Source organism: Rhipicephalus microplus, chromosome 6 (assembly GCF_043290135.1).
Source record: "Rhipicephalus microplus isolate Deutch F79 chromosome 6, USDA_Rmic, whole genome shotgun sequence".
NCBI classification, from domain to species: Eukaryota; Metazoa; Arthropoda; class Arachnida; order Ixodida; family Ixodidae; genus Rhipicephalus; species Rhipicephalus microplus.
The window spans coordinates 30308023-30325096 of record NC_134705.1 but is presented as its reverse complement, the minus strand read 5'-3'; the positions used below and the strand labels follow the sequence as shown (position 1 = coordinate 30325096).

At 49.6% G+C, this 17074-nt stretch overlaps 1 protein-coding gene across 1 annotated transcript in view; it reads left to right on the top strand.

Annotated features, from left to right (window-relative positions):
* The window catches only part of Cda5 (Chitin deacetylase-like 5), a 282099-nt gene that overhangs the window by 210531 nt on the left and 54494 nt on the right, over positions 1-17074 (top strand). The window contains exons 5-6 of the mRNA XM_037419214.2: positions 4240-4436; positions 14068-14371. Of these exons, the coding sequence (XP_037275111.1) occupies positions 4240-4436; positions 14068-14371 (501 nt within the window). The remainder of the gene's footprint in view (positions 1-4239; positions 4437-14067; positions 14372-17074) is intronic.

Below are 17074 nucleotides of genomic sequence, written 5' to 3'. Positions count from 1 at the left end.
AGGCAAATGCCAAGTTCGTCGTCGTCTGCTTGGCGAAGGTCAAGATGACGGCATGAGGCAAAGGCTAGGTAATTGTTTGTTTTTTGGTATTTAGCGGCGTCTGGTAGCAACAATGAGCATGCGCTCATTGTTGCCATCGCTCGCTAGCCTCTGCTGTAACAGCCGTGCTCGTGCATGTCTTCTTACTTTGTCATGTTCCGGGTGCATGTTCCTTGGTATTTGGCACACAGCTATTTTGTCTTTGATTTCATAGGGAATAGACCAGGGCAGGTGGGCTTCTTTTTTGTTTTTTTTTTGTCTGCGCAGCCCAGGTTGTTTAAAAGGGCTTGTCCCGTTTTTGTAAGTTTTAATTTTTAATTTGGTTCCCCTTTTGGGCTCAGTTAACTCTTCCCAGGTATTGTGGACCCCCCATCTTGAGGATCTTTGTTGTGGACGTAGTGGGTGAAAGTCCAAAGGCTATTTTACAGAATTTGTGAATGTGCATGTTCACCTTGTTACGCTCACTGTTCTTCATGTCGACGTACGGAGTCCCGTACGTTATGGTGCTTGTAAGTAACTCTTGGATAACCGCTGTGTATTCTTCCTCTCTGAGTCTATGGCATTTGCTAGCAACTCGCTTGATAAGATGTGTTACTTGTTGAACTGTTCGTTGTAGCTTTTCTAGCTCCACTCCACCGGTTCCATCTTTGTAAATAACAAGGCCAAGAAGGCGTGTGGTAGAGACTTTGGGAACACTGATTCCCCGAAGAGTCACTTCAGGATCCGGAATTTTCTGCGGTGGGTAGCCTCGCGTGCGTTCCCGTAGAACCAGGAGTCCCGATTTCTCCGGTGCGCACGAGAGAACACTTGTTGCAATGTATTGTTCAGTGACTTACGCCACTTCTTGCAGCTGATCATGTTCAGTTCTGGTAGATACACCTGTGGTCGAGATTGCGAGGTCATCAGCATAAAGTGCATGCTTGATGCCTTTTACTCGTTTAATAGGTTAGGCAGTGAGATTATGGCTACTTTGAAGAGCACTGGTGACATAACAGAGCCTTGTGGTGTCCCTTTTAACGGCAGCGTGAACCTTTCTCAGCGATGATTTCCCAGTCCCACCGTTGCAGTCCTGTCGGTGAGGAAATTTCAAACATAGTGATATAGTTTTTCTTTACAGTAGTAAACATTTACATGACGAAAGATGCTCTTATGGGAGACGTTAGGAAGAGCCCCTTTCACATCAAGGGTGAGGATATCTCGCTTGCTGAAGTTGTCTAATTGGTCGGTTCCTTCCTCTTTAAAATGTAGAAGGGTGCCTTGGGCATAAAGATTGGACCTGAAACCAAACATGGTGTTTGGAATGTATCCGTTTTCTTTGAGGTACGGGGTGAGGCGATTAAGAACCATATGCTCAAAAAGCTTTCCGGCACATGAAGTTAGAAATATGGCGCGAAGATTCTGAATAGTCAAGGGCTTGTTGGGTTTAGGTATCATAGCTACTTCAGCATGTTTTCGCTTGGGTGGAACGCTCCCTTCTCCCAACACGTATTCATATAGTCAAGAAGCGAATCAAGTACTTGGCCTTCATGGTTGCGAAGAATCTTATTATTTATTTGGTCCTTACACGAAGCCCAATTGCGAGTAAGGTTGCTCAAGGCCACACACATTTCTACTGTAGTGAAAGCGTGGACTTGTTCATGATTGGGGCGACCTGTGTATGAATTGAATTTTCGGTGCGCGTACCTGTCTGCGATCTGTTTCGAAGAACTGCTCTTTGGCTTCATTTATGACTTCAGCTTCTGTCCCCGGGTAATTACGTATAAGGCGCTGAACATTTCGTCTAGTGGCTCCCCTGTGTTCCTTCTTCGTGAGGAATGTTTTAAGCACTTCTCAGCTACGTCTTCTGCTCAACGTTCCTTGCAGGTGATTGCAGGCTTGGTGAAATTATTTACTGTTTGACGCATGAGCATTTTTTAAAATTTTTTTGTCACCTTCACTTGGAGTTGGACAACAATCGAAGCCTTCAAAGCAGGCCAAACGCGTTTCAAACACCCTGCCCTGAGGCAGCGCATTCACCGCGTTGCCTTGTAGCAAAGCAAATGAAAGCGCTTTCCCGAATAGATGGAAGAGTGGCTGCTGTTAAAGGGCCGCTCACCAGGTCTCATACCAAATTTTAGTTAGTGGAAGCTGTTAGGTGTCTGATGAGGAACATTTCGTCGCAAAATTTTCTAAATCGTTTCATCACGATTGGAGAAAACGGGTTTTTTGAAGCGGCGCAAAACGAGGATGAGAGGAAGTGAGCTCGAAACCCTTGCCGCTTCTCCACGTAGCCTTCACAAGCAAATTCTTTTCCCCACCCTCTCCGGCATCCAACCAAGAGGTCGCGTGCGCATGACGTACCCAAACAAGTCCAACCCCCGAGCATGTGAGTGGCGTTGCTTTGTTGACCAGCGTTATTTTGTGGTCTTCTGCCGGTTTCTGCGGGATGGCTTGGAAACGCTGGCTTAGACGCGGTTGAATAGATTAGCACAATGCGTGCGCGTACGCGTAGGAGCGTTCCACGGTGGTTGTCTGCTCGATGCGCTGACCGTTGGTACAGAAACGCATGCGAAAAGCCGATACATTAGCCGCGCAACTCGTTGCAATTCACGGAAGAAAAATGGAAAAAAGACGCTCACATTCTCCTATTGCTTATCTATAGCTTTATTAATCTCTGCAAGCAACAAATTACATAAACTACGCATGCCGTGTTAAATATTTTTTGCTGCGTAAGGTTCCCCTGTTTGCAACGTCAGAGCAGAGTTGTCTACGTAGAGGACCAACACTGCATTTCCGTGTACGTATGACCAGTCATACGCGCAAGTCATGCCCTCATTTTCTGGGCGCGCTCCGGCAGAAGGGAGGCGGAGCAGCGTTCATCTTGAAATTTGACCTATTTCCGTGGCACGTAGCGTTGCATATTTTGGCAGACGTGATCAAGAACGCCTCGTCTACGCATTGCGCTCAGCTCAAAATTGTCAAACCTCGTGACTCGTTCTTCAAAAACTAAAGTGTTACTATTGTTACTGAATATCGCTTACTATTGAAGATTCGCAAAATCTCTTTGACGGAAGTAACAAAGAAGCATCTCAAGATGCTCCTTTCTGGTCCGAGATGTCAGCTCTAGATCACTTCGTGCAACTTCCCCAACATGCGCGAATTCTAGAAGGAATTGGCTGCCGAACAACTACTGCGTTTCCCGAGCAGCGAGAACTCTCGGCGGCTGCCATTTTGGTCGTTTCACCTCTCGTCAAGCGATGCTTCGCTCGCTACGACGATCCGCTCACACGCTCAGCGCCTCACTGTCAAGCGCACTGGTGCAACAACCAACTGTCTGAGCGGAGTGGGAAGCAAAATAAGGTCAGAATAAAGTGCCTACCGTTGAGTACTACATCAACCAAAAAACAGGTTTTGTCAGTAATCAAGCACAATGAACTTCATCATATTTGCAATAAAACGCAACTTTAGTGAAATGCTAGGTTGGTAGTCGTTTTGAAATCAAGTAATACATTTTTGCTCGTGATAAGTAGATCACAAACCTTCTTTTTAGAGCTGAAACGCCTTAAGCTCGAGGCTTGTCTGTTGGTGGCGTGCGCCATAGGCGTGATGACAATAAAAATGATGACAATGATGATCACGAACAACGTCTAGCTTGTACAGTATGTGGCGTCTTGATATGCTCTACGATCCATTTTATTTATTTGACTGGAAACGACCACCAGGGCAACGCGCCCAGACTTCACCTCTGCAAACTTCAGACTAGATCCGAAACCACAAGGCCGTAATAATGAAGACAGGATGAAATTCACAACACAGGATACAATTATGACCAATAAACATCGTATAGAACTGCAAACCACTTTGTCACTTAATTACATGAGTGAGTGGTTTATGGTAGCATCGAATGATCCCAATTCATCTTCATTATTCACTTCGTGGATATGTCGCGATTCGTTTTGCCCTTCTATTTGCACCTGTATGCTCACCTAACCTTCTGATATAACAGAGGCCTTCCTTCTACATAAAACTGATCAGGTAGCTGATCCCGTATTAGTGAAGTAATGACTACACAATACAGCATTCGGTTATTCCGGACGGTAACCACCTGACTCGGCAAACTTATAATATTTCAGTGGTTTGACCGCAAAGCACGCATGACGGCACGCTCGATACTCTTTTTTTTGAAGGGCTTTGTCAAGATGCGCTCGATGTTGTGCGCAGGTGGTGCTTCTGACCTTCGACGATGCGGTTAACGACTTGAACTTTGACCACTACACGGAGATCTTCGACACCGGCCGCAAGAATCCGAACGGCTGCCCGATTCGCGGGACATTCTACGTGTCACATGAGTGGACCGACTATGGCCAGGTGCAGACGCTTTACTCAAAGGGACATGAGATGGCCTCGCACACGGTCACGTAAGTGCGCCTTCCCGACACGAAGGCGTTCGTTGTTTTGAAAAATATATCACCTTTTGGCTATGCTTTTAAAAAGGGCCGCCAGTTGGAAGGTTGGTAAAAATGAATGACGTAAAAATAAGTAGAGGGTGAAAAATGAAGCAAAAGAAAATGTCCGCATTGATTTTCGCCTCTGTTTTCGAGGAGCTATGAATGTTAAAGTTATGCAAGTTTTGGAAAGGCCGAATTTTCTCTGGTGAAGTTATTGTGTGCATTCGCACAGTTTAAGGTTACGCATGCTGAGGGCTTAGATTTGCAGAAAATCCTGCCGTGCCACTCTGATTCAGATTCGATTGCGGTGAAAATAAAGCTAAGTGACTGAGTCAGAGTCACCTCCATGAGCAGTTACTTCGAAGAGCTATTGTTGTGAATGAGTGCAATAAGTTCGAGTGGAGCTTCAACTGTTCAATTGACGATAAATCATGTAATCTTATTGCGTCGTATTTTATTACAATCGACCATCTTAATACAGAGCACAAGTGTATTGAAGGCATGCTTTCCCAAACATTGATTCATTGTGGGAATGTGCGAATCGCTTTTATGTGAAGCAGTCGACGAGTGGCAGCATGTGCCTGATTTTTCATTTTGAGTCATGCGTTTTATCGCAAAATATGCCTTCTACGGTGCGATGAAGCTTATACCGTAATTATCGGTAATCGACATGTTCGAGCAACACTTTACTGAAGGCCTTTGATGTCTTATCAATCACGAGAATTGTCCGACGTCCGGCGTCAGCCTCCTCGATCGGCTGCGTCAACACGCGTGATGCGGAGAAAAAAAAACATCACATCATACGTTGTCATAATCTGGTCACAGACGTCATTATGACGCTATCGGGACGTCACTTCACAAAAACAGACATCTTATTGCATGGAGAAAACAAAGCGAAGGAGAAACCTTCGCTGTTCGTGCTACAGAGTGAAAAGTGTGGCGGAAGTATCGTGCTTTAGCAGAGGCTTGTGAGATTCCTTAGTCCCGCTGTCATTTCGTCTCATCTGCATCACAAACCACAGACGCGTGCGCAGGGTTCCCCTTCAGGCATAGAGACATAGAGTAGACATAGAGTAGCCTGATGGGAACGCCATGTTTCAACCACGCCCGGCCCGAGGTGCGTGGATGGCTAGCTTGGCCCCAGGGTTAAGCCTCCTGCTACCTCAAGTCCGGAACCCAACAGTCCTCTCCTCCCGCGCCCGTGTTTTCTGATCACCGACCATGTCTGCCAATCTTCATCTTCATTTCACGCTCCAAGTCCATTTGTCCAATCCTGTCTTGCAAGTTCGCAGCCCTCTCTTCGAGAATTCGCCTCTTACGTTCCTCTCAAAACGCCACTATTGCATCGCTTTTTAAGTGCAGGCGTTTCGCCAATACTTCTAGTTCTGCACTGCTCATGTTCTGATCCTAGTGTGGAGAAGAAAGAGGGGCAAACTGTCTCGTCCTGTCGCCATATGTCAACAAAAACGAGGCTATTTATTGAGCAAGGTCACGTGTAGGCTCGTGTAAATCAAAAACCGATGACATAACCATCATCGAAAAGTGAGCCGACGGGACCATTTTTTCGAAAAAATTCCCAACACTCAATATATTTAAGAAACCCCAAAAATATAGCAAATAACAAAGAATGAAGCATGCAAAGCTAGAAAGAGGTTAACGAGAATAACAAATAGTTAAGAGACGTGAACAGTGCGTGGAAATAACAATTGAGAGCATGGTGCAAGGAAAAATAATTTAGGTGTCAAAACTCCAACCGACGACGCATAGAGATAATGTTCGCCTCTCTGCTCCCTTTTGCCGCTAGAGTTACTGTATATGCTACCTTTAGGTAGCAAAGTTGCGCCTCTGACAGAACTCACCACTCGCGCCACCATTCACCGAGCGCGCTCACGTGCTCAAACAGCGTCCGTTTAAGGAGAAGCCAACTTCACGGCCGCGCGAGTGCTGGCGACCGCAGTGACACCACTGCTAGCACTGCACTGTCGAGCCGTCGAGACGTGTTTTTTCCCCGTCCCCCGTCCTTTAATTTTAGCAGTTTTTGCTCACTGCCGTGGGTGTATTTATTTCTCGTCTAAACCTTGAATGGCACTCTCGAGTGCCGCCGTTTTTAGGGCTTCAAGGTTTAGCATGTGATTTCTCAATCCCGCTTTTTTCATTTTTTATCATTGTTTACTTTATTTCTATGACACCACTCTGGACGGTCCTTCAATGCCATCGCTAACGGCAGATAACCTGCCTGGTGGCTTCCCGTCAGGCTATGCCCTCGACTTGGCAGAAAGATCCAAGGCGTGACCTACTGCTCAAAACTGTGGCACAGGTCTTGCACACAGGAACGGCCGGCCGACCAAGCCCGCCACGTCCCTCACCTACCTCCAGCGCACCTACCAGGGCAGGGAGGCTTAAGGCAGCCACGAGCCTGCTGTCCAAACCTCCGCAACAGACCGCGAGCAACGCTGGTCCAAGGCGCCGGGCACGAAGGCAAAAAACTTCATACCGAAAAAGCACCCAGTAACAATGTTGTGTACTAGAATATTACACTATAGTAACGAAATGGCAGACAGCCGCCGCCGCCATTTTAGGAGCGCCCGCCAACCTGCAGAACCGGTCTCCGTGCCAGGAGACAGAAATACAAGCCAGCAGCAGTAATGAAGTTGGATACGCAGAAAAGACAGAATGTGAACTGTCTCCCTCTCCTCAGAAGAGCGACGCAGCCGGCAGTGGTTCTTCCCCCATCACCGAAAACCTCCTCCTCGCCGTGGTCACACAACACGCCGGCCTCCTCTCCCAACACCTCTCTAGAAGTGAGCAGCCCGGAACAGAACGAGCAGGGTTCCTCCTTCCCTTTGGTGACTGACGACACAGAAACATCTGGAAAAGCAGCCATCTCTACCCCACAAGTCGAGGAGAGAAAAGTTTTCCTCTCGGTCCCGACTACACCTCTTTCAAGATCATCTACTCAGCTACGCCGGGATGTAAACGAATCCAGCGCATCTCAAGACACGTCGCCGCGCCCCCTTGCTCGCAGCAGCTGTGTGCTGGGGCCACCCGAGGAACTATTTCCTTCACTGCCATTCACAGGTGCTCCAAGCGGCACCAAACTCTGCGAACCACAGGTTCCTACTACCAACACACGGCAAAAGAACCAGGGGGTACAAAAACCTGCGGTTTCGACCCAAAGATGTACCCCACCCTCTCAGCTACCTATAAGCTCTCAGTCCGCATCCCAGCTGGAGACCATCCTCTACAGGCCAACCACCAGGAAAAACTCCTTTCGGTCTGCGACACAAGGGGCAATCTCCGCACAATTAGCGGCAGTTGAGGGATCACACCGCGTGCGAATTAACTTCGGTCGCAATGTTATCGCAGTCGATGTTGCCGCGGGAGCACCGCTCGCGCCCCTCCTCGCAGTTTCCGACATCTGCGAGATCCCCGTGCGTACCAGGCAAGCGTCAACCAACACCTGCAGCGGAGTAATCCACAACGTCGACCCAGCACTCACGGAGGAGGAACTACGCGACAACATCGCATCGCAGCTCCCTGTACTGCAATGCACGCGATCCGGACGCAATGTCGTGATCATGTTCTCTGGACGGAAACCTCCTCAGGACATCGAACTTTACAAACAATGACGCCTGGTCCGTGCTCGCCGCTCTCATCCTGTGCAGTGCGAACGGTGCGGTCGCTACGGCCACACGAACATCACCTGCGCCGCACATGAACGTTGCGCTCTGTGGCGGCCCACATCCGCGTGCCGATTGCACCGCGCAGCGCCCGCATCTGTGGCCAGATGGCGCCAACCATCTGGCCACAGAACCCCGCTGTTCTCGCTGGCAACAAAAGCTTCAGCTACTAGAGGTCCTCCCGCCATCAGCCCGCCCCATGACACGCCGCGCGGCCTTTGCAGTTGTTCGCAAGAAGAACCCCACGGCACAGAATTTTGCCACTCGAGAGGGGTTTTTATATGCGGCGGCCGCTGGTGGCTCTACTGCTCATGCATCAACGAAAACCACCACCCCTCCAGAGAACGCCTCGGCGATCTCGGCGCTCACGGTAGTAGTTCGTGCAACGTTGGACTTCCTCCCTCGCGACTGTCCGGTTCGCACGCTCTGCATGGCAGCGCTGGCTACGCAACAAGCTTTGACAAAGCATGGCGAGTAAGAACTGTGCACGGCGGCCGCGCATCCTTCAGTGGAAATGTCGTTCTTTGCGCCGCCGTCACAGTGAGCTCACTGAGTACTTTCCACTCAACGAGTACGACATCGTCGCACTACAGGAGGCTTATGTACGTGGAAGCGAATGTAGACTTACTGGTTACGGCATTCGTGACCCGTTTGATGCGACGCCTACAAGGTGACTGTGTAATTTGTGGAAACTTCAACTGACACCATACGGCTTGGGGGGAGTGACCACATAGACTGCAGAAGCAGAGACCTGTTGGATACCATTGCTGGGACAGGCTTGCTTATTATCAATACGGGCTGTCCGACTTTCGTCCGTCGCGGCGTGAAGAGCAGTGTCATAGACCTCTCACTTGTGAGTGACCATTGCCGCTACGAATGGAAGAGGCAGGCAGACATGCGGGGCTCAGATCATTACCCCCTCCACCTAGAGCCACTTGATCGGCGCCACGTGGGCACACGCACATACACTGTTACTGACTGGCCGCCTTTTCGGCAACTCTCAGCTGCTTCCCCACATTCCGGTGTCGCCTACTTCTCGCACGTCACCCGCTGCGTCGAAGCGGCCTCGCGCAAAAGCACAGTGCCAGTGGGAACACCAGTTCCGCACATAAAACTTCTCAATCTACGCGCGGCTCGCCGGAGGCTCCAGCGCCGTGCGACTAAAAGCAACCGCAAGGAGTTCTGGACACTTTATATTCGCCTTGACGCCGTGTGCCGCCGACACGCACGGCAAAGACGTGGCCACTCCTGGTGCAGTCTATGCGTCACGCTGGACGACCCGCGACGCTCCGCGCGTGCGTGGAGGATATTCAGGGCCGTCCCTTGCTCCGCTGAGTTACGTTTCCCAGCCCTCGCCATTGCTGTTGCTAATTGTCTCACTTACCAGCAATTGGCCGAGCTACTGGCTGACACCCTCCGCCTCAGTGCTTCCGAAAGCTTGCCCGAGGTTCCCCAAGTCTCGCTGCACCATCGCTGAGAGTGGTACTAACCTCGACGCTTTTTCTTCACCGCTGGCATGCGCAATAAAATACGCGCTTTATGCAGTGAAGATTTCACTCTCAGGGAGTCGCGCCTGGCTTTGGGGTTGTGCAAACGGCGCTCAGCGCCCGGCGCTGACGGCGGGACATACCAGATGCTTCGCCGCATCGATCCGTCCCAGCTCCCAGTGCTCTTGGCCGCCTACAACGACGTGTGGCGCACTGGGATAGTGCCGCGAGAATGGCGCGAAGCCATCGTCGTCCCCGTTCTCAAGAAGGGCAAACCCGCCTCAGAGCCAGCGTCCTATCACCCTGTTTCCCTTACCTCCACAGCGGGCAAGCTCTTCGAGGCCATGGCACTGAGGAGACTTGAATGGATTGCCGAGGCATTGGATGTTTTCTCGTCTTCGCAGTGCGGCTTCCGCCGTTCGCGTGCCACTGCCGACGCCCTTGCCGACGTCATCGCTACGCTAGAGGAGGCATAGCACAAAGAAGAGGATGGCTACCTCATCCTGCTAGATATCAAGGAAGGCGGCATTCGACTCCCTGCCACACCCCACCATTCTGAACGCAGTGCGCGATCTCGGAGTGAACGGTCTCCTCTTCACGTACAACGCTGCTTCCCTCGGCGGCAGAACCATGCGTGTGCGTGTCGGTGGAGTCCTTAGTGCGCCGTGTGCCGTGAGTGTCGGTGTTCCGCAGGGCAGTGTACTCAGCTCCTCCTTGTTCAATCTCGCCCTGGCTGACATCAACGATTACATTACCCGTGATCTTCCCTGTGATGTGCGCGTGGCGGTCTACGCGGACGACATTGCAGTGTTTGCGACGGGACCTATGCCCAGTGGCCGGTGTATTCGCACCAGTGTCCAAACCATCCTGGATTCTATTGACGCGTTCATCACGGGCAGGGGGATGAGGCTTTCACCGACGAAGACTGAAGCGATGCGGCTGCACCCCAGCTAAGGCGCCAAGCGCTACACACCAAAATTCACTCTCCAAACAATCCCCATCCCTTGAAAAAGGCGAGTGACCTACCTCAGAGTGCAGCTGGACCAATGCCTCAACTAGTCACCAGCGGTCAGCGACCAGCTTCTAAACACGCGAAGGGTCGCCTCCGCCGCTCGAGCACTCCTTGCTAATGGCACCGTCCCTAGCCCTCCGCATCTACAACGGAATGGCTTCGGCGGACATTTTGTATGGCCTTCCCCTCGAAGCGCTTACGCGTTCCAACTCGGAGACACTGGACGCAGCGCATCGTATTGCGATTCGCCAGTTTTTCAGCTTGCCCAGATCATCTCAAATCGGCCCAACACTCGCTGAGGCGGGAGACATGCCGCTGTCACTCCGGGCCGATCTTCGAGCGCTAAATCACATAGAGCGTATGAAACGCTCGCGCCACGGACAGCAGCTGGTATTCTGGCTCTCCTCACTTCCGCACTCACGGATGGGGCGATGCGCTGCGGCATTCTATGCTCTCATCCCGAGCTCACCGGATATGAATGACTTTAGTGCCCCGCCCTGCCACGATCACCCTCTGAAGATTCGGACGTGGTTACGGGGAGTGGCAGACAAGCGGACGACGCCAGAGTGTGCGCTTCGGCACGAAACTGCCGGCACTTTTGACGAACTTCTCGCGAGGCAACTCCCCGTCTTTACTGACTGTTCAGTGTTGTACGACGGTTGTGCCGCGGCTGCATGTGTGGTGCCGTCGCTGGAGTTTCGCAATCAGTGCCGCCTCGCCTGTGAGGCATCGTCGACGATAGCCAAACTCACCACGCTTGACCTCGCTGCCGATGCCCTCCTTCAACTGAGAGTTCCATCAGCTGCCATTCTCTCGGACTCACATGCTGCTCTCCAACTGCTCGTGCAGGACTCCCGCAGACCTCCGGTTGCCACGCGCATTGCGCGAAAGCTTTAAGCAGTGCAGGACCTCGGGTGTGATCTAGTACTGCAATGGATACCAGTGCACGTTAGAATATGCGGCAACAAAGCGGCCGAAGAGCTCGCCAAGAATACGCACTCTCCGGGAACGGCTGGGACTACAGCGATGAGCACATTCAACGTAGCACGGCTTCGCACACGGTGCTCCGTCACCGCTTGCCACCTGGACCCACGAGTTGTGGCAGGACAGCCACCACGCCCACTCCCGAGAACTGGATTTTCAAGAAAGGAGCGTGCCCTCCTTCTCCGTCTGCGCATCGGCTGCTACTGCATGGCGGAACGGGTACACAGACAGTCGGGACGGGGAGACCCAAAGTGCCGTCATTTCTTGCAGCCCGAACCACTCCATCATATTATCTTTAAGTGCAAGGAGTAATCGGACGCGCGCAGATCACTCTTCGGTGCTCACAGCAAACTGGGACTCTCCACCACCACCAATGTTGATGTGATTCTCTTTCCCCGTGCGCACGCATGCCTGGTGAAGCGCGCGCAAGCTGCTCTCATCACCTTCCTCAAGACTTCTGCTTATTTGAGCGCTTGTGATCTGAAGGAACATTAGTGCCTCCCCATCGAGGTCTACTGAATTTCCATTAGTGAGCGCTATGGACCACAATATTTTCCGTACAGAGATTGCGCGCTTCGGCGAGTGCTTCATGCACTTTATATGACGCGCCAATCCAACCCGTGTTCCTACTCTCGGTGACGATACCTCTCCGGCCCTTGGGAGCTTTCCTAGTCAGCTGCGCATGGCGCGTGGGGGCTTGTGAGTCCATTCCGGGAAGCACATCGAATGGCCCTCACGTCTTTTTTTTTCTCTTCTCCAATCTTAACCTCTCTATATCTTTTATTCCCTATATCCCATTCCTGTGCTGACCTGTTGAGGTGTCCTTGTAAGGAGAGACAGTTATGGGCTGGCACATTTATCTTCTTTTCTTTTGTTATAACCGCTCGTATAATATATCGAGCCGTCTGTCCGGCGAGCGAAGTGCACGGTGGTTCGGCTCACGCAGTGCCGATTGCTCGTTCATGTTGCAGTGGTGTTTCCTGCTGTCCGTTTTAGTTTTCTTTTTTCTTCTTGCAAGCGATAGTCATTGTGCCAGTGCCGGCCCCTATGCAGTAATTTTTTTCGCGGAGGTAAGGGGCCAACTTGCAATGAAATGATGACCACAAAAAACACCCATTTGTCTGAGTCATTTTCAGTAAAATACACGCACCCATAGGAGTTTCGGGAAAGGGGGAGTTACCCCCCTTTCTTTTAGCTATGGGCGAGCGTCAGCGACGCGTTATGAACGAGTGTACACTGAGGAAGTACGCGGAGCCGCTGAGCCGCGTTTTACATTCCAGAGGGGTAGCTTTTCTGCTTTACATGAACGTGCTGGCGGGCAAGATGGCCGACCTATGCGCAACTCTGTTACCTACGGTAGCATATGCAGGGAAAATGACTCGTCCAAACATTAAAATCATTACATGCATGCCATGTAAAGCATGACTACATGCTACGCTCATAGTGCGCTCGCGACCGTTTCGCTAGCTTCATATATACCGAATTTCGTAATACGTGACGTTATTAAACGACGAAGGTAAATGACACGTACAAACATGACAACAATGACACGCGCGTCATGTAAAAAACATGGCTACCTGCTACGCTCATAGCGCGCTCGCTGCCGTTTCGCTATCTCCAAAAATACTAAATTTGGCATAACGTTACATGAATAGAAGATGAGGGTAAATGACACGTCCTAACATGATAATCACGATACGTGTATCATGTAAAACACGACTGCATGCTATTCTGATAGAGGCTTCACGGCCGTTTCGCTAGCTTCACATATACCAAGTTTGGTATTAGGGGACGTGAATACACGACGAAGGTCAATCACACGTCTAAACATGACAATCACAACATGCATGTCACGTAAAACATGACTACTTGCTACGCTCTTAGCGTGCTCGTGGCTGTTTGGCTATATTCACGAATAAGAAATTTGGTATCCCGTGACGTGAATAGACGACGATGTGAATGACACCTCCAAACATAATAATCATGACATGCCTGCCATGTAAAACATGACATGCTACGCTCAAAACGTGCTCTCAGCCGTTTCGCTAGTTTCAAATATACGAAATTCGTTATTACGTGACGCGAATGAACGATTAACACAAATATGTTCGTGTCTCCGTGCGCTTGGCACGGAGACACAAACGGACCGCGTTACACAGGCTAGTCAAAGAGCTGCTTCAGCTCTAATAGACAGCGCAGCAACCTTTTAACTACCGCTATGGGCTCCTGCCTTGCGCAGTTCTTACTTCAAGTGTAGCAGAGGAATACCACCACCAATCAAAGTATGCAATAATTGCGTTTCTCGACTGATTCCCTAAACACTACCTTAAAAAAAGAGCGAACCTTCTGCGACATGTGTAGGAAATTCTCTGGAAATGCATTTTTAGACTGCCTGCCCGGGCTTGTTGGTAAATTATGTGGCGCTGATCGACTCGCAGGCACAGCTTCGGCGAGAAATTCTCCAAGCAGCAGTGGTTCAAGGAGGTAGCTGGCCAGCGAGAAATCCTGCACCTGTTCGGCGGCGTAAAGTTGGAGGATGTGCGGGGTATGCGCGCGCCCTTTTTGCAGATCGGCGGCAACAAGATGTTCGAGATGCTGCACGAGGCCAATTTCACCTACGACTCGTCCATGCCGGTGTTTGAGAACAACCCGCCTTTCTGGCCGTACACTCTGGACTACGCAATCAACCACGAGTGCATGATCACTCCTTGCCCGAGCAAGTCCTTCCCTGGAGTCTGGGAGGTGAGCTGCCTCTGGTGCTCTTTAGCGACGTCAAGTTGGTTATTCACTTGGTCGCACCAATGAAGATACACGAAATTTATGGAGCCTGTTTTTGCCAGGCGCATTCGGGGCGTCTTTCTGTCACACAGCAACAAATGTCATCTAGCTCATAAGCGCTATGTTTACTATTACCACACTCTCAGAACCAGAGGTGCTAATAAAATAAAAAAATAACAAGGAATGACCCACGTGTTGTAATGGCGGCCATTTCATTTTTATAAAAATGATTTATTCAAATCGTATCAAATTTTTAATGTAGCTGTAATATAAATGAATTAAAAAAGCGCGTCAGGCAGCCAATAGCTTACGCTCAATGGCGAAGATAATTTCTGATAGCGCCTTCTATTGATAACACACACCTGGCCTCTAGATTATTTACAGCTGTGTCACTCCGCTTAAACCGTGAAATAAAAGTGGTAGTGGCACGCGCAAAAGCAGCTTTTCTTTTGCTCAACTTCAGCTCCCATCGTGTCTGTCTGTAAGAAACAGCCTCGCACGATTTACGCATGGAGAGTTCCTTATAAAACATTTTCATCTTCATAGGTGATGAAAAATTGTCACACACGAATGATCTCATTCTTACTTTGTAAACGTCTTCTAAAGAATTGTCCACATAAAAAGTGGTAGATGTTTAGGCTTTATTTGTTTATCTTGCATTTGACAGCCCAGAACAATGAAAATTTGAGACATGCCTGATATATTTTCCAGCATATGACAAAGCCGTGCTCTTCAGTTTCTTTTGAAACAACAAGCAACTTTGCTTTTGTAGTCTTTCCTGCTTATTGCAATGACTTCAGTTCTAAGAGTTGACTTTAGGAAGCGTAGGTCTTGCTTAGCTGTGAGGAAATTCAAATAAGACATTTGAAAGACAAATCTATAAGGTTCCCATGCCAAGGCTTTATTTTCCAGCCTGAACGCAGGAGGGTTCAGGATTTTTTCCTGTCCCGACCCATGATTCACCCTACTGCCCGGAACTTACAAGGAACAAAATAACGTGCGCTTTGTTATCACGAAGCAGCGTTCTTGAAAGGGTACTGCAACACATTTTCGAACATGGAAAGAAAAGGCCGCCAATCGCTTGTTGAGGCTACTGAGAACACGCGAGCCAATATTTCTCAAAGTTGACTGAAAATCGTTTCCCCATTTCTCGACAAACCATGTCATAGTTATTTGCCACTGGCTAATTGGAGCATTTTGAGCTCAATGCTTATCGCTGATGCCGCATGAGGCATAAAGTTTTCTAATTATGCACTAGAGTGAACTCTAGCTTTAGTGCCTATGGGAGCTGCAACGCACGGCGCATAGGGAGCATGGGGATGATGGGTAGGGCACAGATTTGTCTAATCTTCGTTCTTCTGTCTTCGCTTTTGTTTGCGTGGTTTGTAGCTTTTTTGTCACGAAACAAAAATCAGCAAATCTTTAGCGGTTGCGCTTCACCGTCTGAGTCTTTTAGGCTTACCATCTTCAATCGGGCAACGAATTTCAAAGAAATTCGTTCTTTCCTTCGAAACGAAACGGAAACACAGCAGTAAACGAGGCCGTAAATGCGATTCACCACCCGCGAGTACAAAGACTAGGCAAATCATCACTCCCATGGTCGCTCAACGATCGCGTGCAGCGCCAGAGTCTCCTCTGATAATTTCCGGAAACTCTATGGTGAGTGCGGTTTTATGCGTCGACTGGCGCCAAAAGACGCTCACAAATGCATTAAAAACTCTATGGTGCGAGGCCATCACGTGTTCACGATCACACCAAAAGTAATACGCGCGTTTGAAGGCAAAGAAAAGGGCCCGAGCTGAGCCTTTACAGAAAAAAAGGCGTGCTTTAATTAAGTGTGCGACAAATTCCGGCGACTACACTCGAACTTCACGGATTCTGATAATTTCTGGGGCAGTCGATTCGCGATGCAACAAGCTCTTTTGCGAAGCCACTCAGCGGATACCTGGGAAGGGGTTGCGAGGCCCTATTTAGAGGAATGTGCTGAGTGCCCATTGGTGCTAGACGCCAGCGCAGGCGAGTGAGAGCACTTAAATAGCTTGTTTAGTGAAAATTCCAGCGTGGGTATGGGCAACGTTAGTTGTGAGCGAAAAATCGTCATCCTATTCATGGAGGAAAGCCGAGGAGGATAAAAATAATAAATATTTCCTGGTTGGAGTGACGACTGAATCCACGCCGTTTGCGGGCAATTACCACACAGCCACTTGCCCGCTTGGAACTTGCTCTGATAGAAACTGCAGTGAAAATAACGTTCCAGCTTTACAAATACACGCGTACTGTATACAGGCTTCACTTGCAATCTTCGCAGTAATACTGCGTGGTACGAGCGTAGTTGTTGTTGTTGTTGTTCTCCTATTGTTAGAGTGGCGCATACCCACTGTGGGGGATTGGCCGAGAATCGAGTGGTACATTGTCATCAGGCGTCATAACACGTGATGATCATACAAACTTCGTGCTTAAAGCCAGCCACCTACTACGAAAGAAGCACACGTTAGTGCGCGTATTCCCCCGCGTAGAGAGTTCAAAAATATTTCAGGATGAAAATGCTTGAGTGATATAGAAAATGAAATTGCGTACTAGGGTCAGGATATTAAAGGCAAAACCTAAGGATTGCCCAATCTTTCGTTGAGAAACAAAAAAAAAAAAAAACGTCCCAAGTACGGCTGC